A 25030-nucleotide genomic window follows, 5' to 3' on the forward strand; every position below is an offset into this window, starting at 1 on the left:
CCTCCTTTGCCGGCAACCCGGGGGCTTCGCGAACTTGTAGCAAGCACCATCATAGGCCCGCTAAGCATCGAGTGAAGCAGGCGGACTCCTCTCCTCTCCACCTAAGCTGAACCCTTCCCCTCTTTTGTTTCCCGTCACTCCTTTACCTGCCCAAGTGCAAGTGTGTTGTCAACATACTTTGTGTCCGACGACAACCCTCCGCGCGTACCCGGGGATAAAATAGAGCCGACGATTGCAACCACTGCCGGGCCACCTTGAGCAGCATTATCTACGAGCATCCCGAGCCGGCGCACGCGACACATCATGGCGAACACGACGTTAGCAGACAATGGCCAATGGAACAGCAAACCAGCGTGGAAGCTGCCGGGATGGTGCGAACCTGTTGTACGTAGCCAAAACCACTCCACAGTATTCGTATACACACAGCAGCATGCTGACAGCGTCACGCGCAGATGGTTGCCAGCATCCTTTTCTTCGCCATGTTCATAACACGAAAGCGCGACTTTAAAATCTTCGGCCGGTCATCACAGCGCACCGGCTTCCTCGACAACACCCCGAACGAGTCTACCGACCGCCTCCTCCAGTCCGACAGCGACAGCGAATTCGACGAGATTAGCGCGGTTAAGAACCCCAACGCACCCAAAGTCCGAAGCATCTTCTGCTGGAGGGTTACAACACCCAACACATCGCGTTTCCGCCACCATGTCCACAGTCGCATACTGCAGCGCTTCCCTTTCTTGATTGAGATGTTCTATTGGGTTATCAACTATGCCTTCTACCGCATGACTGGCGTTGTATCGGCCAAGCTCTTCGCTGGGCGCGGAATATGGGACGTATCTCAGGAACACGGAATTGCAGTACTGGAAGCGGAGGAGTTCGGCCTCCTGAGGTTCTTGTTCCCGGTCCGAGAGAGGGACGTACAACAGTGGTTCATGCATGGACATCAAGATGCGCTTACGGTGCTGAACAAGTGCTATGCGCTGATTCACATCCCTGGAACTGTGGGGTAAGTTTGCTGTGGCCTGAGTTCTTGCATCACCACTGACATTTTCAAGCTTCATCTGCTGGTACTACTACGTAGCCCCGTCGTTTGACACCTTCGCCATCGCCCGCCGAACCCTCACCCTCACCAACTTCTGCGCTTTCATGACCTTCGTTGTATACCCATGCATGCCGCCGCGACTTCTACCCAAGGAGTACGGCTTCCTCGACACCGTCCGCCATGACGACGCACAAAGTGTATGGATGAGTGGCAAGTTTGTCAACCAACTCGCAGCGATGCCCTCGATGCATTTTGGCTACGCATTCTGCATTGGCATGACCATGATCTACCACTCGGGTCTCTTCCGCCGCACCTTGGAACAGGGCGAAGTGCGCAAGAACGCCTTCTGGAAGATCTTCTACCTGATTGTTGGAATAGGATACCCCTCTTTCATCCTGACGGTCATTGTTGCCACGGCCAACCATTACTTCATGGACGCCTTGGTGGCTACCTGCTTCGTCTTCTTCTCGTTCCTTTGCAACAAGGTCTTCTACGTCTTCATCCCGCTCGAAGATCTCCTGCTTTACGTTATCCGGGCAGATAAGCCCGTTCCTACAACCGGTGACCGCTTCCACGAGAAGGGTGGCCGGTTATAGTTTTGGCAGCTTGATCTCGGCCTTTGGTTTTGGTTAACTACCACGGTCGCTTACACTTCGTCGCATTTACAGGACATAGCATTACAGGCGGCGTTGGTCAAAGTACACGCATCGCACTTGGTTATTAGACACGCGGCGGTTTACATGTACATGTTCTGAATTCATACTCAAACATTACCCTTCGATTCGTTCTTCGGTTGTTACTATAACTGGATGCTGACCAGTCGTACCTGTGGACGCAAGCTAGAACGCGCCAAGGCCTGTTCCTGCGTTAGCGCAAGTGAAAGCTCCCCAGCATTCGCGACGCGTCCGAGCTCCCGGCGTGTGCCAGCCATCGTCTCCAACCTCCCCCTCAGCACTCCGTAAGTCAGTCCACCCATCACCAAACGCGATTCGTGCAGGACGCTATAGCGCTTCACTCTATCTACTTTTCGCAAACCATACTGCTTGTCGTGCGCTGACATTCCATTCCGGGACAGCTACTCTTGAGCTTCAGATAGCTTCATTCGCTTTCGCACACCGTCCCTCGTTCTCGCAAACACAGAAACGCAGTCGCCATGGCGGATCTCGAGCAGCAAACCCCGATTGAGGGCACACCGATCGACGACATTGAGATGGAGGGTGCGGGTGATGCTGGAGCTGGCGCAGGCGAGGAGACAACTCTCCTGCCGGAGATTGAGCCCGAAGCACCCAAGCTGGTTCTCTTCGCTGAGTAAGTGATGGCCACGTACATTTTCCGGTTCGCTGGATTGGACAGCTAGCTCGCTTGAGACGGGGTGCTACTATCGGGCGCATGAAGTTTGCCAGCTCTGAAGGGCTGAAGGCAACGCGCGCAACACCACTCTCAGCTCTATGGGCTATTAGCATATACTTCCTGGCTCTGGAATACTAGCGATACGCATCATGAACGCGCGGCTAACATGCGACCAGTCTTATGAAGAGTCCGATCGTTGAAGTCGTCGTTGGCTCAGGAGACAACCGCACCACATACTCAGCACACGAGGCAGTTCTCGTCAAGTCACCAGAGTTCGCCAAACAGGTCGAGAAGTTTGCGCCAGGAGGGGTACGCTATCACGCCATCAGCGAGTAAATATGCGCTCACTAACAGTCTCCAGCCTCGTCAAATCGTCTACACTGATTGCGATGTCGATGCGATGGGCTCAGTCGTCGAATACCTCTACACAGGCGAATACTTCCCCAAGAAGACGTCAGCCGCACGCGATGCGCCCCTCGAGAAAGACCCGCGACAGCCTGTAACCGATAATGACGGCTTGGGTCTCCTCGTCCACGCACGCATCTATACGCTTGCCGACCGTCTCCAACTTCCTGAGCTGAAGTCGCTCGCACACTCCAAGATCCACCGCACAGCGTCGACTGCAAAGGGCGAGCTTGCATACGCACGCTACGTATACAAGGAGTCCAACCCGGAAGATGCCACAATCCGCAAGCCCGTCGCTGCTTTCTGGGCTACACGAAGCTACAGCCTGCGCCACGACGCGGAGCCAGAGTTCAAGGCCATGTGCCTGGAATTCCCGCAATTCTCGTATGACGTGCTGCAGCTCGTCTTGGACCAGCAGGAGAAGAAGCGTGGTGGCGATGATGGACCAAGCCGAAGTGGACCAACTGTGGTTCCTGGAAGCACGAGGAAGAGGGCTAGGGTGAGTCAGGTGTAGATGCGATATTCAATGTTGCTTCGTGCTTGATTCACCTCGCCGTCCTAGACCACGGCTACATCGACCTCTATCAAGACTACCCACAACCAACTAGAAGCGCTACTCGCATCTGCCTTCTCGCGTATCTACCCGAGAGTCCTTCCGAGTCTCTTTGCAAATCACCTCGAACGGCAGCTGCGTGTCCCGCGTAGCTTCGGCGATATCCTGTTGTTAAATCTGCAGGCTGTTTTCCCTGCCTACTCCGATTTCTTTTGTCACATACACGTCCATGATCTTAGTCAGTTTACCGTCGAGGACCAGCAGCGAACTGATATTCGATAATTTCAAAAATCTTGTTTATTATAAGGTTGGAGGTAGCGCTGGCTGGGACGGAAAGTTTTCGAATGTAGTACCATGTACAGTAGCCGAGATAGGTATTTCTGGAATCGAAGCCTATATAAAGCAGACGACAAGCTAGTCGATTTGGGATATCTGATTAGCAATTGGTGCAACGCCTCGACGGCGCCATGTGAGAAACAGTATGTTGTTGAGACCAGCCAGTAAGACGTGGAGGTCGTTCCGTCACGGCATAGTGGTGCGTCCCCCAGACTTCGTATGCCAGACATCGAGATCTGAGTAAGCCCTCTAGTTTCGTTGCTAGGAGCGGAGTGTACTTCGCCCAACACAGATCGGATACAACAGATAACGGCAAAGTATAAATTCAGTGGGCAAAACTATCGTGAACTTGCGGATCCTGTAAAATACATGGTTATACGCACCTCACACAAGGAAAACGTTAAAGAGGTCTACAGCCTACATTAAGATAGAACATGTAAGATATGATCTGCAAGTAACCCTGGGGGAGCTTCAGAGATGTACGTGCACCTTACTTGAGGAAAAGACTGACTACCTCAGAGCCTACGTTGACGCTAAGTCGCCTCATTGCATATTTTGATCTCGATGTAGGCTGCAGCCTGTCTAGTATTTGCCTTGTCTGAGTGAGGTGCAGCCATCTCTGAATTTACCCCAGGGTCACTCACAGATCAAATCTTACATCTTCTGAGACGCGACGAACGATCTGCGGGAGACTTGCATGTAGCTGCTGTCATGAGATGCAATTACTTGCATCCACCCTTGCTGGAGAAAAAGCCGAGAGATGCATGGTGACGTTGACGGGTAACTTGCTGCAGGGACGGGGGTCGCCTGGCGCGAACATAATACAGCGCTATAACAGAGGTACAAGTTTTGTTGGGACGACGGTCTTGTACTGTATGCATAGTGACCTTTGCAGGAACGTAGAGGCGTTGCTACCTGGGTACATAGGGTGCCAAGGACGGTCGAAAGAGGGGTTATATGCCGCTTCGTGATGTGGAGGTATAGCACTTGAGTGATTAGTAGGGTAAGGACAGTTGCGAACCAGGAACGACCGTGATCGTAGAAACAAGCAGTCTTTGATACTGTTGGGTAGGTAGTAAGAAGGCAGATGGAACTAGCAACGCCGTCGTTCAAGTGTGTCGACTGTCGAGCGGACCAAAGGGCTAAGGTGATATCCACGCTAACGCTCACGGAAAGCTGAATCGGGGCCTTCCAGAGCTCGACGCTCCCATAGCCCGGTAATTTATAGCATGTCGTCGATCCGTGAACCATTGGCGATGACTGCGGACAATAGCCCTCTGACATCTGTCACCCATCGGGTCGCGAAATTGCGGACCGGCTGTCGACGAGTCGAAGACGCCACCCGAGGGTACGAGGGCCGGTCTGGTCTGCGCGAACACGTGGAGGTGCATCGCCGTGAGTGAGTCTACGATATGCGGTGGATCGATTGGCTGCAATGTGCGATCGTAGAGTTTGTGACACAGCGACCCGGGCCCGCGATGCATGCGTAGTGCTGCTTGATGTACAATCGGTCAGGAGGGTGTGCAGCTGCGTGCTACCATTGCCCGCGACTCTCATGCAGCGGGCACGCGCTAGACGCGCATTGGGAGCGGATATTCTGTAGCCCCAGAAGTGTGAGACATGGTCACGATGGCAGAAGTGAAGTCCCAAAGTGGTGGAGGCAAAGCACAACAGGGAGGTGGATATATACCAGCAGCCGCGGCCCAGCTGGCATGAGTGTGGACCCGAGTCTGGCCAGACACTTCTAGGATTCTAAGATTGATTTCTCCGAGCGTCCAGTTCATCTCGGCAAAGGCTCTCACATGACAGTCGAATAGGTGTCTCGAGGGCTTCTGCGCTGCGTCCCAGGCTGGACAGACCCTGCAGCGCCTCGCATCTGCCCCGCAGTCGCCTGGCCAATATCTCCCAGCTGCAGCACCTCATACGGAACCCTCTCCGGAACTGCTCCAGCCCATGCATGCGCTCATCCCGCTGCTTCTTACTTAACAGCCAATTAACCGCCAATCACGCCTGCCTGGCTCCACCGTCTCTCCTGCTCCCTCTCGTCGCGTGTAGAGAGACAGGCTGCTTGGTGATAGCTGCGCGTCTTCTGCCTGTACAGCACGGCCCGGTGGGCCAGCAGTCTAGCCTTTTTCTGCTCTCACGAGACCCGCTCCCGGGCCTCGCATCGTGAGTCGCACACTCTTCAGCGCTCCACGTACCTTTACATCGTGACCCGCCAGCGCATTCGGCGGGCCTCACCGCGCGCATTTCCAGCCACTTTACGCTACTGCCCATGGCCACCGTTTGTACAAGACGGCAGCGAGCTTCGGAACGGCGCTTGCATACCAGTTCCAGCCAGCTTGACCAAGTCAGGACGCAATCCTTCTAGCGTCACTTGACCCTACAAACCAACGCCACGCCCCGAGGCTATCGATTATCGTGTCTTCAATAATTCCGTCTACCAGCACTACCCGTCTTCATCATCTCCTGGACGCCCGCCTGCCGTACTCCTGCTACACAAGCACCCTCACATCCATCGCCAACCGCCAATACCAATACGAACCCCATCCTGGTCGACACGCTAGCCGCGCTGATCGTCACCTCCAAGTGTAAGCTAACATCCTATACTACACTGGAGTTTTGTTGATCCATGGCAGACAAAGCACATACTTCATCGCACATCACTCTCTCCGACTATTCCTCGACACGCTCTCCGTCTGCACAGTATATCGGTAGACATCGGCAACATATCCACACGTCCAAATGATCCAAGTCTGTCACTCGGCCCCTCCATACAAGACCGTGCATCCGAGGCGACTCGTGCTTGCACCGGTCATACAAAACCAAACCACAATGAATCCCCCCTCAGCACCCAACCCGGCAGGCGACGCAGGCGTACTACCAGACTTCAACAACCTCAGCCTCCAGGACGCACCATCACCGCCTGCCAACGACGACGATCTCGACGTTTTGACCATGTCACGGGAAACCGCCATGAAGTTGATCGCACGCTCAATAATTGCCATTGCCAATGCAGCTGGCGATGTGCCCGCCACACCACCACTTTCGCGGCCCGGGACGCCTGGCGGACGGGAAAACCACCTCATACGCTCCCACCGACGGACAGCGTCCAGACCAGCGACGCCTATCCCCGCCGAAAAAGAGAATCACCAACCGACCGAGCTAGCTCCACCGGAAGCGGGTCACGATGAGCCCGTCACCATACACGACATTGGCGCCGGAGCGCAGCCCGAGTCCGTGCAACGAGCCAACATGGCTCGCAAGTTTTTCTCCAAGACGGTGCCCAAAGTCGGCGTTGAGGAGTACATGAACCGCATCCAGAGGTTCTGTCCGCTGTCCACGGGTGTCTGGCTAGCTGCTGGGTCGTACATGTTGCGATTATGCGTTATCGATAGGAGCGTTCCCCTCACATACCGGACGATGCATCGGCTCATCCTGGCTTGCGCCCTCGTAGCGATGAAGGCATTAGAAGATCACAGGTGGCCGCAGAAGCGCTTTGCTGCCGTAGGAGGTGTCGACGAGGCGGCACTCAGCCGACTTGAGCTATGTGTAGAGTTCTTGTTGTCGTTTGACGTACAAATCTTCACACCAGAGAAGCTCAAGGAGCTGACACTTCAACTGCAAAAGGCGGGACAGGCTGCAACCATGACCTGTAGATTACCGACATCCTTCAGCCTGAAGATGAACAACCCAAAAGTACGGAATGCGCAGGCTGTTTGAATTGGAACGACACTAGGGCAAGCATCTCGTTTTGTTTGGAATTTTAGGATATCCCCATCTAGCATGGCAATGGCGTTTGAGTAGCAAAACACGGGCATGACGGCCAGAGAAGCGTCTGTACTATAGACACCAAGAGGTGTACTGGAGAGAATCTCAAAAATTTCGACGTGCAAACACAGGCTGCATTGAAACCCACTTTTGGCGGTAGAATGTGGAGACCCGATAATGTAGATTCAGGTACCGGCTCCAAGTGGAGGAGATGCGAGCCGAGCAAGTCATGTGCAGGCCGAGATAGCTGCTGATAGTGTTGTTGAGTATCCATGGAAACAATGGCAATCACTGCAATTGGCAGATTGTTGACTTGGATCATGTACGTCCTTTTTCCATGGTGTTGAGGCGTCGCAATGAGACGACCATCCTTGCCAATCACAGTTTAGCGTGCGCGGCAACGACGATCGTGCCCCTGGCGCGCCGCATGTTGCTTGATTGATTCCAGACTGCATCCTTCACCCGACACTAACAGCCACCGCCCAACAGCCGCCTTTACCTGCCTACACTCAACGTCTGCCTATATCGCATTCAAGATCCGCATACATTGCGTGCATCGTGCCCCTCGCTCTACCATCGGACAGCGCTCGACGCTCGCTTTCACGCCACACCGCTGCCCGCCCGTCACTCGTTGCCCTCACAAATACTCACCATGACGCGGATATTACTTCCCTTTGCCGCAGTCGTCGCTGCTCTTTCTCCACTCGTCAGTGCCGGGATCAAGTTCACATCACCGAAAGCGGGCGACAAGATTGCGGCTGGAGGAGCCGTCACAGTAAAATGGGAAGAAGGTGGCACAGGACCGAAGCTCGCAGACCTGACAACGTATGAGTTGCAGGTGATCGTGGGAGGCAACGATGGCACTGAGCAGGTAGGTTGCGAAGAGTGGCATCAGCACAGGCGCAACGAAAAGATGCTAATGAGGGGAAACAGTTCCCAGTGGGCGTCATCACAACAAGCGGCGCGTTCACAGCGGGCAACACAGCCTCGGGCAGAATCGAAACATCTCAGTCTGAAGACCTGAAAGATGTCAATGCCTAGTAAGTTCCAACCTGAAACCCAGCTCAACGACCGGCAGATCTGACCGCCATAGCTTCATCAAGATGATCGCAGTTGGCAAGACTGGCGGTCAGCTCCTCACCTACTCCGATCGCTTCCAGTTCAGTGGCATGACGGGCAAGAACATTCTGAGCCCCGCGGTCAAAGCCGCCGTCAAGGACATCGATACCACAACCGGGCCGCCGACCGTAGACACGACGACCGATGGGACGAATCCTGCTGACCCCGATCCGGTTGATGACGACGTATACAAGGTGGACTACGCGATGCAGACGGGCTTGACGCGTTATGCGCCCATGCAGCCTGTACCGCCTACCAAGATCACCGCCAAGAACACAAAGCCTTTGTACCCTACAAGCAGCGTCAAGATTGCGAAGTCGAGGCTGCCGATCCCGAGCCAATTGACTACGCTTACGCAGAGTCAAACCTTCTCTGTTAAGAGCATGGAAAACACGGTACGTTCTTTGGGGTGTATAGATACGCTAGAAGCTTTACTGACATCTTTTAGGTTGCCGCAGCTCCTCACGCCACCGACGACATGGCCAAATTCCTGAGGCGCTGGCAGGACTAGATTTCCCTCTACCACATGCATTACCGATTCGAGAACGAACGCATCGGACGAAACAAAGCGACTGTGCTCCACCGTACGACAAAGCATAAACACCCAACTCTCGTGCGAAAGACTTTGGGGTCAGTATTCGGAGCCATATCGCATTGGTCAGCTTGGCTGCAGCATGGACACGTGCGATTTTGGAGGTATCATTGATCTATCGCATGGATTGACAACGGCATAATGGACCGGCGTTTGGGGTTCGAGCGTGTTTTGCGGCGTCAGACGACTTGTTGTGGGTTGGGAATTTAGACATGATTATGTAGTACTACGAAAATTAGCGAAGCGACATGCATATCTGTACATCCAACAAAGGTTCGCGACGTGCAATTGATGATCACGTTCAGAATAGTTGCACCTTCCTGTTATGATCGAGACTGGTAGACCGCGGCTACCCGTCAGATGCAAGCTCACCCCACCACCCCACATTCGCGGCCTGTAGCTATCAGCGCGCCTAACAAACAGCAAAGCTCCTTCAAGCTCCCCATGCGTGCCCTGCTACCTCAAATCAGTCGTTCACTTCGACACACTTTACGACCACGTCTGCCATCACCAACAACACACTCAGCGACTGCAACACCTTGTTTTTACACCTTATCTGCAGAGAGCGGAAGCTGGACCAACGTGCACAAGATGGCGATTGCCGAAAACTATGAAGAGGTGCTAAAGGGCAAATACCCGGCCAAGGCACATGCAAAGAAGGTCGCGGAGTGGATCATCGAGAAGGGTGGAGACAAGAACGGAACTATCTACCTGGAAGCGCAGAAGCAGAAGTTGAACGAAGTATGCATTCATGATGATGTTAGTCACAACACAGACTAATGTACTTGCCAGGACAACGACGGCGAGGCACCATTCCGGTAGGCATCATTTGGGTCGAGGTGAGCATGCGCTGACCCTTTCATATAGTCAGCGACGGTACTTCTTCTATCTCAGCGGCTGCGAGCTGCCAGATTCGTATCTTGTATACGAGATTGCCACCGAGAAGCTCACACTCTTCATCCCTCCTGTAGAGCCGGATGAGGTTATCTGGTCTGGTCTGCCCATGAGCCCGGAAGAGGCCAAGGCCAAGTACGACATTGACGAATGTCTGACTACCAAAGACGTCAACTCTCACCTGGCAAGCCAATCCGAATCCGCGCAATCAACTGTTTACGCTATTCCGGAGCAGGTATCCGACCACATCACTTTTATTTCCTATAAAGAGAAGGAGCTCAAGCAGCTCAAGACCGCCATCGAGTACTGCCGCGTCACAAAGACAGACTATGAGATCGCCCTCATCCGCAAAGCAAATGTCATCTCAACAGCAGCCCACGAGGCCGTCATGAAGGCTGCGTCGAAAGCGCAGAACGAATGCGAACTTGAGGCTGTCTTCCTTAAGGCGTGTGTAGAGCGCAACGCGAAGAACCAAGCCTACCATTCTATCGTGGCTGCCGGCGAACACGCCGCGACGCTGCACTATGTCAACAATGCCGCTCCCATCTCGGATCAGAACCTTTTATTGTTAGACGCAGGATGCGAGGTCGACTGCTACGCTTCCGACATTACACGCACGTTCCCCGTGAAAGGCAAATTCACAACTGAATCCCTTGCTATCTATAAGATCGTTCTCGACATGCAACATCAGTGCACAAACGCGCTCAAAGCTGGTGTCGTATGGGACCACGTACACGAGCTCGCCCATAAGATCGCTATCAAGGGACTCCTGGAACTCGGTATCTTGAAGGGCGATGCGGAGGAGCTCTTCAACAAGAGGATCAGCGTAGCTTTCTTCCCTCACGGTCTAGGACACTACTTGGGAATGGACACCCACGATTCTGGCGGCGACCCCAACTACGCGGACAAGGACGTCATGTTCAGGTACCTAAGAAAGAGGGGAACTCTACCCGAACGCAGCGTCATTACCGTTGAGCCTGGTGTTTACTTCTGCAAGTTCATCATTGAGCCGTACCTCAAGGACGAAGAAAAGAAGAAGTACATTGATGAGAGTGTGCTGGACAAGTACTGGAGTGTGGGTGGTGTGAGGATCGAAGGTATGCTGACACAATGAAGGGTGTTGAAAGTATGCTAACGTATTGCAGATAACGTGCTCGTTACCAAAGATGGTTTTGAGAACCTGACGCCGACGGTCAAGGAGATTGATGATATTACTCAGTTGATTGTATCTGGACAGTAGGGTGACTCCGTCGCCGTCGCGCAACTTGAATACATAGTCATGTAGCGTAACCAACGCAATCGCAACCGCACTGGCCATGGTTGGGCTTCATTAGGATTGTATGCACTATCCAACCCTTGAAAAGCCTGTGCACGATACAAATACGCAAGCCGAATATGAAATGTTGAACTGCTCAACACACTGAGCAATGTAAAGACGGCACTCAGGAGCGCGACAGCTCTAGGAGTAGCTACTATTCCTGTCGCAACATACCAACAAAAAACCGAGGTAGAAGTATACATCACATCAGGAAGTACAAACTTATCAAGTTTTAGCGACGTGTATGCAGCAAAGTGCGACCTGGTTTTGAGCACCCGCGGGGATAGTGGTCTTGTAGAGCATAAAGTGTTTCGTCTTTCTAGATGCTCACTAGTCTAATTATACAGAAACGAAGGCAAAAAACGCGTATAAAAGTGATTGTATAGAAAAGAAGAGAGCAGCACCTGGTACAAGGGAAAATTTGAACAGGCCTGCAGCATACAACAGAGTAAACATATCCAGACTAGAAGACTTGGCTCCATTGTAGGCTCCAGAGTATCCTGAGTTTCCCTCGATTAAGGTGGCAGCGTTTGGGAAGCGCAGAGTTGAATTGGAATCTCTTCCATGAGTCTCCACGCTCTAGTTGGGCTGCAATAACGCTAAGGTAGCGATGCAGTAACCGTATCCGGCCCAAAGGTTAGAGCAATCTTCGCTCAACTGTGAGTTAAGTCGACGCAACGTGGCCAAAGGGACTGGTGCGGCCTCGCAGGTACTGCCGTCTGAAGGAGTATAGTATTTGATGCAGCCTTCCACAGTGCCGGTGATGCTAGTGTCCAGGACACCACTGTCAGCAGTCTGAGCATTGCCATTCTCCTTGGGCGCTGGCTGTTCATCGACGGTCTGATGTTGTTCAAGATCAAGTTCCTGATCGTTGTCGTCGTTGTCGTTGTTGACAGTCTCGCGGCCCGCGGTCTGGGTCAGGCTAGCGACAGCACCGTTGTCGCAGCTACTGTCCCCGAAAGGAGCGATGAGACGATTCGCAATGTCTGAAGCGTAGCACGCGGTAGCGCCTTGACCCAAGTTTGGATCTGTGACCTGATCGCCGGAGTTGTAGAGACGCGCTGCTTTGTAGTACTTGCTGTCGTCCGGGGTGGCACCGAAGGCGTCCAGCGCCTTCTTCAGACTTAACCTTAGACCTTCTCCGGTGGTACCTTCGTGGATCATGTCGTGGATCACGTTGGTGGGGCAGGGCGAGATGGTATGGCAGGAGGCAGTACCTGCGCCCTGCATAAGTCCCGCTGGTGTACAAAGTCAGTGTATGTATCTCACGTAGTTCGGGATGAGACACTTACGGTTGGGCGCGTCGGACGCAGTAGTGGGAGCACGAACACAGCCCTTGGACTCTTGCATCATTATGGCGAGAATGAGCTCTTTGGGAACGCCAGAAGCTGCTGACTCTGACTCAATACTGTCCTTGATGGCCTGAGTTTCAGCGTCGCTGTTGTTGTCGCCCCAGCCGTGACTTTCGCAAGAGCCCTTGATAACGTCTTGGTTGGATGCCCTACTAATGTGTAAGTGAATAACATACTCTTGTCTTGATGGAAACATACCAGGCGTCCTCGAAAGACTTCCATTCGCTCTGCCTCGGCCATCCCGCAGCGGTTGACCCGTCACCACCAAAAGTGATGTAAGCAGCTCGCGGAGCTAGAGTAGTAGATGTTGCGACACGAGAGTAAAGCGGGAACGCGGTTCCAAAAGCGATGAAGCTGCTAGCAGCGAAGATAGAGATTGGTAACATTGTTGTTGTAGTCGAAAAGCTGTTGGTCTAATGCAAATCTTGGGTGAAGAAGTACGATATACTAGAAGGTTTGTATGCTGTAATATGCACTAGGCAGGTTGGTCTGATACTCGTATTAGCATTGTAGTCCCCAAACCATTTTTTGGGGTTGCTGTCCGACGTTGAAAATGTATACGTACGCGGTAGACGGCCAACTGCACTCAGGCGTTGAAAAAGAAGAAAAGCTTCTGAACTGAGGACTAGGAAGAATACAGGGAAAAGAATGTGAAAAGCTGCTTTGGCGATGAGGTCCTTGAAGTAGTCGCGCAGTAAAGGCGATACATTCGAAACGAACACCACGAAAGTACCCACAGTTGTAAGCGACAAGAACAATCACTTCGCCCGGAAGGCCTTGCAATTTCTCGAGGTTCTTGGGAAATTTTTGCCTTGCGAGGTGAATGTCGCAAACGCCGCCCCTGGGCATCCCTGTCCGCCTTACCCGCGCCCGTACCTGAACGTTTCCGAAGGGGGCGATATTACGCAACGACACTACATATAGTTCTCGGTTGATCGCGTGTAACCCGAGACCCGAAGATCCTAGATAAAGCGATTCTTTCGATGTGCGATACTGTTGCTGAGCGCATATTGAGTTGCTGCAAGATATGGTGACTGGCCCAACATGGTCAGTTGATGGTGTGAATCTCTCGAGACCCGAGGCGAAAGCTGACCCCATGACGGAGGAGACGCTAAAGACACTCCTGTTTCTCAGTGAAAGGAGGGAGGCCGATTGTTGCAGAGTGGAACAGATAGAGCTTCCCAAGGCTGATTTTCAATAAAGTCAGCACAATCTCGCCCATGTAGCCCCGAGACATGTATAATACGACGTTGGGGCACAAAAGTATGGAGATCTTACAGCCCCTTTGAATGCAATAAGAAACCCTCGACAAGGCTGATGTGGGGGTTGGAAGAGCAAAGACGCATGGAACTGAAGGCTGCCCAGAGAACAGAAGTAACTGAAAGGGTATATTCATGATTCATGTCTCGTTGTCATTACATAGGACATTGATTCCGGTCGATGTCACAAAAGTTTCGCCACATAAAGCCGTCGCTCAGGGCGCTTTCCATCCTCCTTGCTGTAAATAAACCACGGTAGGTTCTAAGTGCCTGACTACTCCACTTCCGTCAAAGCGCAGCGACTACTCAGAGTCTACCAACGGCGATTCAGCTACTCTCCTGAACCTTCTTGACGATAGCGACAAGGCGGTCGAAGAGGGGCTGTCCCTTCTCGATGCCATTGACCTTGGTGACGACGTCCTCGGCGGAGTTCTCCTTGAGAATCTTGGCAAGCTCAGCAGACTCCTCGTCGCCCTCGACGTTCTGGAAGCGGTAGGCCTGCTCGACGGCGCCGAGGAGAGCATCGACCTTCTCACCCTTCTCAGCCAGCTGAGCGGCGGGGCCGATGAATCGCTCCTTGCGAGAGAGCTTTCGGAGAGGAGCGCGGCCGACACGCTCGACGTTGTCCTTGAGGACAGGGTTGGAGATACGCTTGATGATCTCCTCGACGTACTCGTCTTGTTCTGATGTCTTGACGCCGTGCTTGGTGACAATCAGGTGGGCAGTCTCCTTGACAGCGTCACGAACAGTGTCGTGAAGCTTCTTGTCCTGAAGCACCTCGTGGATGTATTGGACCTTGTTCTGGTGTCCGTAGTAGGCGGCAGTGGCGTGGGAGGTGTTGACAGTGAAGAGCTTACGCTCAATGTAGGGCTCGAGGTCGTCGACGTAGTGGATGCCCTTAACATCCGGCTTCTTGCCGCCGTTCTCGAAAGGCTTCTGCTCGACACACCACTCGTGGAACTTCTCAATGACGACGTCGAGGCCAGCGTTGGGAGGCTGCTGGGGGACGATACGGTCAATGGCCGAGTTGGCGAAGCGAGCCTTGCTGTCGATGTTCTTCTTGGTCTCCTCGCTCAACTTGCCCTCAATGAAACCCCTCCATGTAGTTGTAGCGTTAATGGCGTTCTCGCAGGCGATGACGGCGATGGGGTAGTCGAGCTTGCGGGCCTCGATGGCCTTGGCGACGGGCTCAGCAACGAACTTGAGGATGTTGGGGCCGACAGCACAGGTGACGACGTCGGCGGTGGCAATCTCCTCGACGACCTTGTCCATCTCGTGCTTGGAGTTGATAGCGCGGTAGTGGTCAATGGTGAACTTGCGCTCGCCGTCATCACCAATCTCGGTGACGGTGTAGGTGGAGGTCTTTTGGAGGGACTCGATGATGCTGTCCATGACATCGACGAACACGACCTCGTAGCCAGAGTTGTGGAGGAACTCGGCGACGAAGCCACGGCCGATGTTACCACCACCGAAGTGGACTGCCTTCTTCTCGTAGGGCATGATGTGTGGAGTGGGGGTGGTGTGTATTGAACTACGGGAGTGTTATTTGTTGAAGTCGGGTTGGAAGTGAGGTGTAGGGAGTTGAGGGGTGGTAGGGAAGAGAAGTGTTTATTGTGTTGGTGGTGGAGCAGGAAGGCGCGTTGGTGGGGTATAAGTAGTAGGGAACCGGCGGGATTTACAGGTTACGTATGTAATTGGGAGGGACTTACCTGGCCAGAAGGTTCTCTAGCGGGCGGTGTGCAGGTGAGTGTGGAGGTGCAGTAGGCTATGGTGAGAGAGGGGGAACAGGTGGTGTTTATGTTGGGGGCGCCCAGCGCGATGAGTGAGGTGGCTTAGGATAGACCCCGCAGGGCGGTGACGTTTATTATTGACACCCGATTGGCCGCTAGGAGCGAATGGAGGTAGGCACGAACTGCGAGACAGTGCAAAAGCAATACCGCAGACGCGGGTGTTTGACGTGTCGCTTGCAATATGGCAGGCAACCCACCAAGATGAAGTTGAACAGAATATATTAATATCTCACTCGTAGGTGATGCCCAACGTCTTACTGTGTGATGGCCTCACGGGGCGGAACTTTCCCGGCCGTGGAGGCCGCTCCATAGCTTGCAACGCCCAACATTGTGCTTCGCCTGGATCGCGCATTCCACGATGTGGATGGGGCTGTAGACGTCATAAGTCGTAGCGCCGACAGTGGCCTTGTGGAGACGCCGGTTCGGTCTCCCGTTTTTAGTTTGCGCCAAGCCCATCCATCTCCGTTGCTGTCAGGGCGCCCCGCCATGGGCAGAAAATTGTGTCGCAATACCATCGCGATCGATTTGAAGTGGGTATCTCGTGATTATAAAGATTTTATGGGATTTCCAAATAGTCCGACGAAGTGTTTAGAAGGTCCGCAGCCCCAATTTATGCATGAATCGCCTGTTGCACGTGCGGGTACACGGCTATCATGCGGTGGTAGAGGTCTGGGTGCTCGCGCATAAGAACCTCGGGGTCCCAGGCCATTGCGACAAAGATGGTATCGATACCACTGCTCAACGGCGTGGTGAAGATGTTGCCTGAGAGGGATTAGTATGAGCTTTGCCAATATTGCTGACAACTTACAAATCTGGAGACCAATCAGGAAAGAGAAGGCTACCACAACCGGAGTGTAGGCGCCGTCTGAGTTGTATTCGGGCGATGTGAAGATAAGGTAAAGGTAGGCTAGGAGCGCGCAGGCATATGCGATGAAGGTAGCTCCCATGGAAAGCACAGGTCCGATCAAGCACTCGTTGACAAGCGCATCGACACCGCGATCCTTGATCATCCTATCATAGTTAGTCTCGATGTTACTGGGTGTTGAGCGACAGAAGAACTTACTTCCAGGTATCCTTCGCTGCAGCCACGTAGCTCTTTCCGTAAAGCGCGATGTAGCTGAATGCGTATCTGTTCAAGAACTCGACAGCCCAGTTGAGGATGCCAATGAGACAGCCCAGGACGCAGAACAGAACCGCCCCCACCATGTTGCCATCACCGGCAGCATTGCGCTGAGCGGCCGAGCAGAGCTGACGCAGAGTCTGGATGATAGCTACGAGCAAACTTCCAAGACTGATACTGCCGAAGCTGTAGGTCACGGACCGCTTGAAAGCGCCGCGGGTCGCGCCCTTTGGCATGGAGTTCGGGTTAAAATACCAGGAACCGTATACACCGGAGATGGTAGTGTGAATAGTGTTCTTCAGCCATTCGGAGATCCAGTACATGGCGAAGGTAACGAAAACCAGCAAGCCAATTACCTTGCCACTTCCGCAGTCGCCGACACCGTTTCTGCAGTTCGAATTGGCACCATTGGGTGTATACTGAACGTAGATGGAGACCAGTGTGACGGAGTACCATGCGCCCAGTGCAGCTGCGAGCAGTCCTCCGACCAGCGATACGATGTAGGTGTGTCCGTACTTCTTCGACACGTCGATGGCAGTCTGCAGCATGAGCACGCTGAAGGGGATCCTGGGAATCCAGCTGATGAAGCAGAAAACGTAGAAGACGCTAAACAGCAGGAAGACGATGCCTCCAGACCAGTACCTCCTAGACAACATATAGATTGCCGTAACAAAACCGAAGATGATGTTGAGTATACCGGTGATCCAGATGAACTGCTTGGTGAACTTGCGCGCAGCCCACATGTATGCATAGCTGAAGACGGTAGCTAAACCGAGGACGAATGCGAAGAGGATGATGGTGTTCGAGTTGAGAGCGAAGTTATTGGTGTCGCCGCCGTAGATGCCTCCGCTATTGGTACGCGCTGCGTCGCGCGTTAGTCTTCATTCCAAGCGCATTCCGTGCTGAGCGAATTGAGTACTTACAATATCCCCGAATTGAAATCACACTGACTGCGACATAGCCTAGGAAGACAGCGATGAAGAGTAGTCCCGCCCACCAATCGTTGTACTTGGGCTTGTCAAGTTTAAACGCCTGTTCGAAGCTCTGTTTGTTGTCTTGCTGGTAGCCGTTCTGCTGCTGCATCGGCGGCGGTCCCTGGGGCGGCGGCGCATAGTCCTGGCCATACTGGGGAGGTTGCTGTCCGTATGGCTGACCCTGGTAGTATGCGCCCTGCGGTTGCTGGGGTGGTGCGGCGCCCGTGTAGTAGTCGGAAGCTTCACCGTGTTGCGCCATTGTGTCGATTGATGAGAGCTCTGTCGGCACACGAAGAATGCGACGGTGAGGGGAAAGGAGAGGACGACGCTGTAAACAGAAGTTTGGGCAAGCTAGAGCGGATGGTGCTTCGCGGCGTTACTAGGGACTCGCTTTTGCGACAGAGCGAACGAGACCAATCGTGTGGCTGAAGATCGGCAATGCGGCTAGTGCGAACCAGATAATGAGCGTCATGGCTGGGGGCACAGACACTCGTGCGCTCAGTGTAGTGGCTGGGCTCCATCCAAAGACGCCATGTGCGGCCTAGATCGCGCGGCTGGGAAGCTTGTCCAATCCTACCAGCATGCCTGCCGATGATCTTGATTTCAGCAATAGATTGCTGCATCGCCCGCCCACTGGTCTACCGACTTCCAGTTGTCGCTGCGCTCAAGGAAAAGAACCCAGCAGCTCGCGTCATCCTACTTCCAGTTGTCTTGACATCCGTCGTCGTCGTCGCATAACCTCCGTAACGACTGTACGCGTGGCTGCAAATTCTTGTGAGCCGATCGGCCGTCTTGGGTTTCGCGCACTGTCACAGCATCAGTCCACAGCCTGATGAGAATGCCGAATTCCCGGCTTGTTATGCGCCTGGCATCAGCTGATGCAACAGGAAAATATGATCCATAGACGCGGACAACGATACTGGAGGGGAATGCACGAATATTGGACGGGCGGGGACAACCATGTAGCACGGCACATTTGGACAGGGTTGACACACAGATTCCCGTACAGGTACAAGTGTTGTATCTTCGCAATCCCCTCTCTTATCGACAGGTTCCGTCCTTCAGCATCAAGCATTCTTCCTTCTTGTGTTTTCCCTCTCTTTCCGATGCGCCCAAACGTAGAAGAACGGATACACTGTCTCTGGCAGCAGCGTGACGATCATGCCACCAATACTCCACCAGTTTCCGACGTAAGACCAGTTTTCCGGTACGTTGACATATCTCCATATGAACACCAGAAACGCCGTAATGCACCCAAGATATCTCGTAATCCTAGACTTGTCAGCGCTCGGTTCCTGGAGATGATTTAGGCAAGTAAAACGCTAAACAGGTCTGCAGACTACACTGGGATAATTTCCAGCAGATCGGAATATCTGGCGACAACGTAGGCTCCAGTCTCTTCAATCCGTCCCTTGAATGAGGTGGAACTGCGATACGCCATGATGCAAATGGGAAAAAGATCAACGTACCAAATCTCCAGACTCTGCCCTTTGGTATCCTGTCGCTGAACCAAATACAAAATCTGTCCCCAACCAATCGGCAATTCCAGATACAACCCCGTGAAGAACGCCGTCTTTTGCTCCCTCTCATCCGGCCACACCGTCCCAACCCACCACAAAAAGGCCATCCAAGCCGGCACCTGCCACAACAGCTTCATGATCGTTCTCCTCCTCTCCTCAGGCTTGTACGCATACTTGAGCGCTACAGTGACGAATGTAATATCGAACAAGAACCACGCAAAGAAGCAAGCTCTCTGGAATGTAGTGGTGGTGCAAATATACGCGTAGTATATCTCGTACGCCATGGTCGCGGAAAGAAACTGTACAGTACCAGCTAGGTAACGGTCCGAGTAGGTTCGGATGGTGTAGAAGATGTAGCAGAGCGTATAGAGTATACCGCAGGCTATGATCAGGAAGTCGGTTACGAAGAAGTAGGATTCGGGTGGATTCAGGGCAACATCGACTGATTGGGGTATCAGATGATACGACGAACACTCTCGGGCTATTTCGAACGGCATTCTGATGGGAATGTGTGCTGTGCGATATCGCCGGTGGCAAGATTGGGTGTGTTGTGATGCTGGAGAAGTCGTCGAAACGAGCGATTGGTTGTAGCAATTACCAGCAGAGAGAAAGAAAAAGCGACAGGAGAACAGACGCCTTGTGGAGATAGAACATACTATGCCACTAAATCCCGATTATACATTTGTCAACACATCCTGACGATGAAGTCAACGCTGACGTGCCAAGCTTCCGTCATGTTCCGAATAGGGCGAACTTTGCAGATGGTGGATCTGGAGGCCTGATTTACACCTTCCGCGAGTGCCGACTCCGCCTTCAAAGCGCAGTAACTCTTTCCCATCTACTTGACTCATTCGCGACGTCCTAGTGTGCTGAGCACGATGCAGATGGAGATGGAGATAGCAGACCTGCAGGGCTTTTGGGCGACACATCGACTAGACTACTTTAGGCGCTAGAGCACACAGTAGCCGCTATGCATCGGGAAGAGTCATGCCTGCAGCCTCGGCCAGCATAACAAGTCACGACTTCAGTGACTAAACTTCCACCCTGCCTACGAAGCGGAGAACCCCATCGACTTCTTCAGATATGACAGAAGCTCAACGTCCCAAGATCGGCGTCGGCGTTGTCATCCATGACAATGCGGGCAACATCGTCATGGGCGAGCGTGCAGGCTCGCACGGCGCAGGAACCCTTCAATGTCCCGGAGGTCATCTCGAGTACGGCGAGTCGTTTGCTGAAACGGCTGCAAGAGAGGTTCTGGAGGAGACTGGGCTTGAGGTGGGCAACATCAAGTTTCTGACTGCTACCAACGATGTTTTCGGAGAGGGAAAGCACTATGTGACCATTTTCGTTACTTGCACCATTGTTGGTGAAAACAAGACACCCATGGTAAGTCTCTCTTCATGCTGGAGTTGACGGGGAAAGGAGATGCAGTACTGATGGGTTTGACAGCCGATGGAACCGCATAAATGTGCTGCGTGGAGTTGGGTTCCGTGGAGCCAAATGTGGAAATGGGTTGGAGAACAGGCGAAAGCTGAACAAGAAGGAAAAGAGGTGCAGAAGAATCTATTCTTGCCGCTTGTGAATCTATGGAGAGAGTATCCTGAGATGAAAGATGCGCTTGTCGGGAGATGACAACGATCTTATCGATAGTGCATCTCATCTAGAAAACTGCTCCTCGTTGTTGTGGAACTCCTCTCTACTCTACTCCGCTACAGTCGCGATTGCTCATGCTTTGTGATGAGAGTGAATACATGTTGAAGAGCACGACCTCGTTCAAAGAGAAAGATTGAACATACATCTACGGAGACTGAGAGATACAAACCACTAAGGAGTCTACATTGCCTAAAGACTTTGTGGACTTTAGTTTTAAGATTAATATAGACTGCAACTTATCTGTTTAATTCCTTCTCTAAATAGAACAGTACTGTAAGTTGCTTAGCTTTTAATAGACAAACTGTACACAAGAGGATAGTAGGTAAGGCTAGTTAAGAGTAGTAGTACATAATTAAGCTCTAGCGCATTAGGATGATGTTCTAGTAAGATAAAATGCACCCCGCGAGAGAAGGTATGGCGCACGCTTATGTTTTGGAATAGTAGGTAAATCGACATACGGGTATAATATACGCGTAACGACATCGAGCAGTGATATTGCGCCGGGACACAGTCATCCTGTCATGGCAGCCATCATTGCGCTGCGCCGTGTAAACATCAGATGGTACGAAACAAGAGAGCAGAGCTCAGAAGCTTCGCTCCTATCCTTTCCTGGATCTTGGGCTCCTAGGCACTAGACCCTCACCCTGCGACTTCATCTTCTCCAACGCCTGCTGAACTTGATGCTGCCGCTTTGAAACGTGCTCGTGTCGCTTCTCAACTTCTGCCTCAAACTCCTGCGCTAGCTTGCGTTTCTTTTGCCTTGCCTCCTTTGTGCGACGAATGATGTCTTGGAATCGATCGAGGAACCAGTCGCCAGCATCCTCCCATTCGGTTGTGGGCAGTGATTGGAAGAACTCGGATTGCTGAACGGCATCTGGGTTTTGCTGTACTAACTCTAGACGCTCGACCAGAGGCTTCTGAAGATCCTCCTTTGAGAGCACAGACGGCCGGGCACGGGGATCAGTATCGAAGCTTTCGTTCCTAAGCTGCTCGTAACTCATCCCGAACAGCGTCGTGTGGTCGTAGTCTTCATGGGAGACAACCTCAGGCTCCTCGATCGGCGCTTGTTCGACCGATTGCTGCTGCGCGACGGGCTTATGTATAGCCGGTACTAGAGGCTGGCGCTTTTGAGGCGCATGAGGCTCACTGGGCATGGCATTGTTCCTGGGTGGGGGCTGCGTCCTGGGGCCAGAAGACTGTCGAACAAGGTGTTGCTGAGATTTGCTGGGCTGTACCTGGGTACTAGGATGAGGACCCGAATGCATCGGCAGGTTGGCAGTGCTATTATGCTTGTCCGGATTATAGGCTTGGTGTTGACTGGTGGGAAGGGCGAGGGCGTGATGCTGAACATTTTGACCTCCAACCTGCCGGGAAGGCGCGGCAGTGCGAGACTGCTCGCGGAGCTGCGCACTATGCTGAAACAAACCCGATGCCTGCTGCGTATCCTGGCTGGCAATTGGCATGTTTCGCCGTTGCTGTTGTTGCGGGACATGGGACGCTGGCATGCGTGCAGCTTGCTTGTTTATGTTCTGACGTTGAGGCGGAGGGGAACTGGGAACAAACTCGTTTTGGTAGTTGGAGAGTGCTTCCGGCCCGCCTTCCCACTCGGATGGCTCACCATTGGTAGTCGGGGGATACGAGTCGCCTCGGACTGTTGGGAGTCCACCGCGCCCTGCCTGATGCAAAAAGGCGACTTGCTCATCGTAAGTAAGATGTGCTACTCCGCTCGCATGAATGAATTCTTGGTTCATTTGCACCATTTCGTCGTCATAATCTTCAGATCCGTCTTCCATATCCTCTAGCTCGTCTCCGTTGTCATCGTCTTCTCCCTCCATCTCCGAAGTGCCACCAAGATTGACGACATGATCTTGCTGTTGGTAGTGCTGCTCTTTCTGTTGACTATCTTCGACCTGTACGACAGATGGGTTCACAGTAGTGTCAAGACTCTCTGCATCAGTGTCGTAGAGATCACGCTTCTGACTTGGACCCGGACCTGATTGTCGATTTTGGAGGGGCGGCTGTAAGACGGCGGAGCTGTTTTGGGTAATGTTGAGTCCGCGCGCCGGAATGCCAGAAGTCGCTTGAGGTTGCTGAACGGGATGTCCGTTTCTTATTGATACCCTCGCGTTGGCTGCATTGGCTTGGCGGTCGGGCTTGCTTTGAGGCTGACCAGCGGCAGGACTGCCGGTTCTCTGACGAGCGACAAAGCCTTGCATCGTGGGTAAAGAGAGAGCCACACTCACTCTATTACCTAGATATTAGTCGACGATCAGGTGAAGTTGAGGTTTGCGAGGTGAGTTGAGAAAGTGAGTGCTGAGGCTTGAATGGGAAAGCGCGTCTCTGATGATGCTCTAACTTCATCCGGACAAGCCTCGGCCCCGCCAAAGTGAGCCTAGCACCGCGATGACGATATCTTATCTCCGAGTCGTGGTATTGCTCCCTTCGCCCATGTGTGTAGACTCGTGCCCCACGAGGTTTGACATTCTACGTTGCAACCTGATATACATACAATCGCATCTGACATCATGGGTGAATGCTATCTCTACAGGCTCCCCAATGAGGCACGCTTTCCTGTCACATCCGTGTCGCGCCCAACTTGCTAACCATTGCAGTTACTTCTCCACCTCCTTACGCCCATACCAACGCCCGAACTCCTACAATTGACCACGATATCGCATCGCATATACACGCTCATCCTCCGTATCCTCCATAATCGGCTCACTGCAGCTGCCGAGCTACATTCGCACTCGGTGCTTCTCGAATGTTTCCACCCCTCTGCGAAGCTCACCGAGCCCCCGTACTTCTGTACATACCGATGCACCGATGGCTTGAAGAGTTACGATGATTACAACTCTGCTACAAAGGAGGTTGGCAGACTGGCCGAATACAACAACATGTACTCGCGCTTCAAGCCCCATAGGCGCGATTTGGAAGCGGATGGCAGGAGAGTGAAGCGCCGACCTGGAGACGTACCTGGCAGTCGTACCTTTCCGGGGGCAGTACAGGAGAGATACGAAGGCGAGACCGTGAGACAGACACTTGGATTGGAGGCGCATGAATTGTTCACGCAGCTTGTTGCGCAGACGAATCTTGTCAAGATCGGTTCTCACAATCTCTTCACCAACTTTGTTGACATTGAGGAAGGTGTACTCCGAGTGTGGAGAGATTGGCTGCGAGACATTGCGGCGAAGGGCTTGACGGCGAATACGGAGGTACCAATCGAGGTTGTTGAGGAGGTAGGTAAGGGCAAAGAGATCGTAAGAGAGGTAGAGGAAGAGAAAGCGGACTTGGACGACCCGCGCATCCTCTGGGTCAGTCCGAGGAAGGACAGCGGTATACGCTTCAATGTAAGGGAACGGAAGCTTCGGAGGGACGCTCCGATCCTCATCAGCACAGATGAGGATATGCCAGTTACATATGAAATTGAGTACGACGGTAAGTCTATGCATCCTCCTTGGTGTTGCAACGCTTGCTAATGTCCGGTAGAGCTCCTCATAAGAACGTCGCATCTCCTCTTAATGCTCGAAAGGTCCATGTTGCAGGAAGATAATTCATCTGGTAAAGCGGTTGTCTTCGGAGCTTTCGGTTAATTCAAGCAGTTCAAACAAATGCACGCCAATTTCAGAAGAGTCATGGTCTACTTGGGTCCAGATCCTCGGTTCTTAGTGGAGTCACCCCTCCTTGGCGCAATCGGTCACCACAACGCACCAGGGCATCAACGCATCCCCTCCCACCCAACGGCAAAAAACATACACTGTCCCAAGCACCCAGGAGACTCAAAAACATGACCTCCATGTGATTTGAACACATAACCTTCAGGAAGCTCCAGGTGATACTGGAATCTGACGCGCTACCATTGCGCCAGGAAGCCTGATTGGATGGAAAAGTTCTTCCAAAAATGTAACATATCCTCAGCACTTCTTTTGCCTACTCAGCAGCTCAATGATACTTCTCTGTTTATCGTGAAGGCATCGCATTAGTT

General features: G+C 52.8%; 12 protein-coding genes and 1 non-coding gene across 13 annotated transcripts; 7 read left to right on the forward strand and 6 right to left on the reverse strand.

Annotated features, from left to right (window-relative positions):
• Positions 1-479: 479 nt before the first annotated feature.
• Positions 480-1638, forward strand: J4E84_000451 (uncharacterized protein; the record flags this gene model as incomplete). The annotated part of the gene is made up of 2 exons (XM_049383092.1): positions 480-1006; positions 1056-1638. 2 exons carry the CDS (start codon positions 480-482, stop codon positions 1636-1638), a joined length of 1110 nt encoding a protein of 369 aa, XP_049248610.1.
• Positions 1639-2195: 557 nt separating this feature from the next.
• J4E84_000452 (uncharacterized protein) lies at positions 2196-3311 on the forward strand (the record flags this gene model as incomplete). Its single annotated transcript, XM_049383093.1, has 3 exons — positions 2196-2350; positions 2569-2701; positions 2754-3311. The coding sequence occupies 3 exons, from the start codon at positions 2196-2198 to the stop codon at positions 3309-3311; spliced, it is 846 nt and encodes a 281-aa protein (XP_049248611.1).
• Positions 3312-6431: 3120 nt separating this feature from the next.
• J4E84_000453 (uncharacterized protein) lies at positions 6432-7409 on the forward strand (the record flags this gene model as incomplete). The annotated part of the gene is made up of 1 exon (XM_049383094.1): positions 6432-7409. The coding sequence occupies one exon, from the start codon at positions 6432-6434 to the stop codon at positions 7407-7409; it is 978 nt and encodes a 325-aa protein (XP_049248612.1).
• Positions 7410-8570: 1161 nt separating this feature from the next.
• J4E84_000454 (uncharacterized protein) lies at positions 8571-9070 on the forward strand (the record flags this gene model as incomplete). The annotated part of the gene is made up of 1 exon (XM_049383095.1): positions 8571-9070. A coding segment is annotated over one exon (500 nt), but the record flags the coding sequence as incomplete, so codon positions are not given.
• Positions 9071-9759: 689 nt separating this feature from the next.
• Positions 9760-11302, forward strand: J4E84_000455 (uncharacterized protein; the record flags this gene model as incomplete). Its single annotated transcript, XM_049383096.1, has 4 exons — positions 9760-9909; positions 9961-9986; positions 10036-11159; positions 11208-11302. 4 exons carry the CDS (start codon positions 9760-9762, stop codon positions 11300-11302), a joined length of 1395 nt encoding a protein of 464 aa, XP_049248614.1.
• Positions 11303-11959: 657 nt separating this feature from the next.
• J4E84_000456 (uncharacterized protein) lies at positions 11960-13118 on the reverse strand (the record flags this gene model as incomplete). Its single annotated transcript, XM_049383097.1, has 3 exons — positions 11960-12618; positions 12673-12884; positions 12931-13118. The coding sequence occupies 3 exons, from the start codon at positions 13116-13118 to the stop codon at positions 11960-11962; spliced, it is 1059 nt and encodes a 352-aa protein (XP_049248615.1).
• A 1200-nt stretch (positions 13119-14318) lies between these two features.
• Positions 14319-15491, reverse strand: J4E84_000457 (Mannitol-1-phosphate 5-dehydrogenase; the record flags this gene model as incomplete). The annotated part of the gene is made up of 1 exon (XM_049383098.1): positions 14319-15491. The coding sequence occupies one exon, from the start codon at positions 15489-15491 to the stop codon at positions 14319-14321; it is 1173 nt and encodes a 390-aa protein (XP_049248616.1).
• Positions 15492-16391: 900 nt separating this feature from the next.
• Positions 16392-18134, reverse strand: PNS1 (putative choline transporter, neither null mutation nor overexpression affects choline transport; the record flags this gene model as incomplete). The annotated part of the gene is made up of 4 exons (XM_049383099.1): positions 16392-16543; positions 16590-16792; positions 16845-17763; positions 17825-18134. 4 exons carry the CDS (start codon positions 18132-18134, stop codon positions 16392-16394), a joined length of 1584 nt encoding a protein of 527 aa, XP_049248617.1.
• An 808-nt stretch (positions 18135-18942) lies between these two features.
• J4E84_000459 (uncharacterized protein) lies at positions 18943-19892 on the reverse strand (the record flags this gene model as incomplete). Its single annotated transcript, XM_049383100.1, has 2 exons — positions 18943-19147; positions 19345-19892. The coding sequence occupies 2 exons, from the start codon at positions 19890-19892 to the stop codon at positions 18943-18945; spliced, it is 753 nt and encodes a 250-aa protein (XP_049248618.1).
• Positions 19893-20478: 586 nt separating this feature from the next.
• On the forward strand, positions 20479-21027 carry J4E84_000460 (uncharacterized protein; the record flags this gene model as incomplete). The annotated part of the gene is made up of 2 exons (XM_049383101.1): positions 20479-20781; positions 20845-21027. 2 exons carry the CDS (start codon positions 20479-20481, stop codon positions 21025-21027), a joined length of 486 nt encoding a protein of 161 aa, XP_049248619.1.
• A 620-nt stretch (positions 21028-21647) lies between these two features.
• On the reverse strand, positions 21648-23264 carry J4E84_000461 (uncharacterized protein; the record flags this gene model as incomplete). Its single annotated transcript, XM_049383102.1, has 1 exon — positions 21648-23264. One exon carries the CDS (start codon positions 23262-23264, stop codon positions 21648-21650), a length of 1617 nt encoding a protein of 538 aa, XP_049248620.1.
• A 309-nt stretch (positions 23265-23573) lies between these two features.
• J4E84_000462 (uncharacterized protein) lies at positions 23574-24638 on the forward strand (the record flags this gene model as incomplete). Its single annotated transcript, XM_049383103.1, has 3 exons — positions 23574-23609; positions 23661-24483; positions 24535-24638. 3 exons carry the CDS (start codon positions 23574-23576, stop codon positions 24636-24638), a joined length of 963 nt encoding a protein of 320 aa, XP_049248621.1.
• A 195-nt stretch (positions 24639-24833) lies between these two features.
• J4E84_000463 lies at positions 24834-24919 on the reverse strand. Its single transcript has one exon. It is a non-coding gene; the product is annotated as a tRNA-Trp (tRNA).
• Between the last annotated feature and the right edge of the window lie 111 nt (positions 24920-25030).

Source organism: Alternaria hordeiaustralica (genome assembly GCF_023758085.1).
Source record: "Alternaria hordeiaustralica strain BMP 2776 chromosome Unknown scaffold_1, whole genome shotgun sequence".
Taxonomy (NCBI): Eukaryota; Fungi; Ascomycota; class Dothideomycetes; order Pleosporales; family Pleosporaceae; genus Alternaria; species Alternaria hordeiaustralica.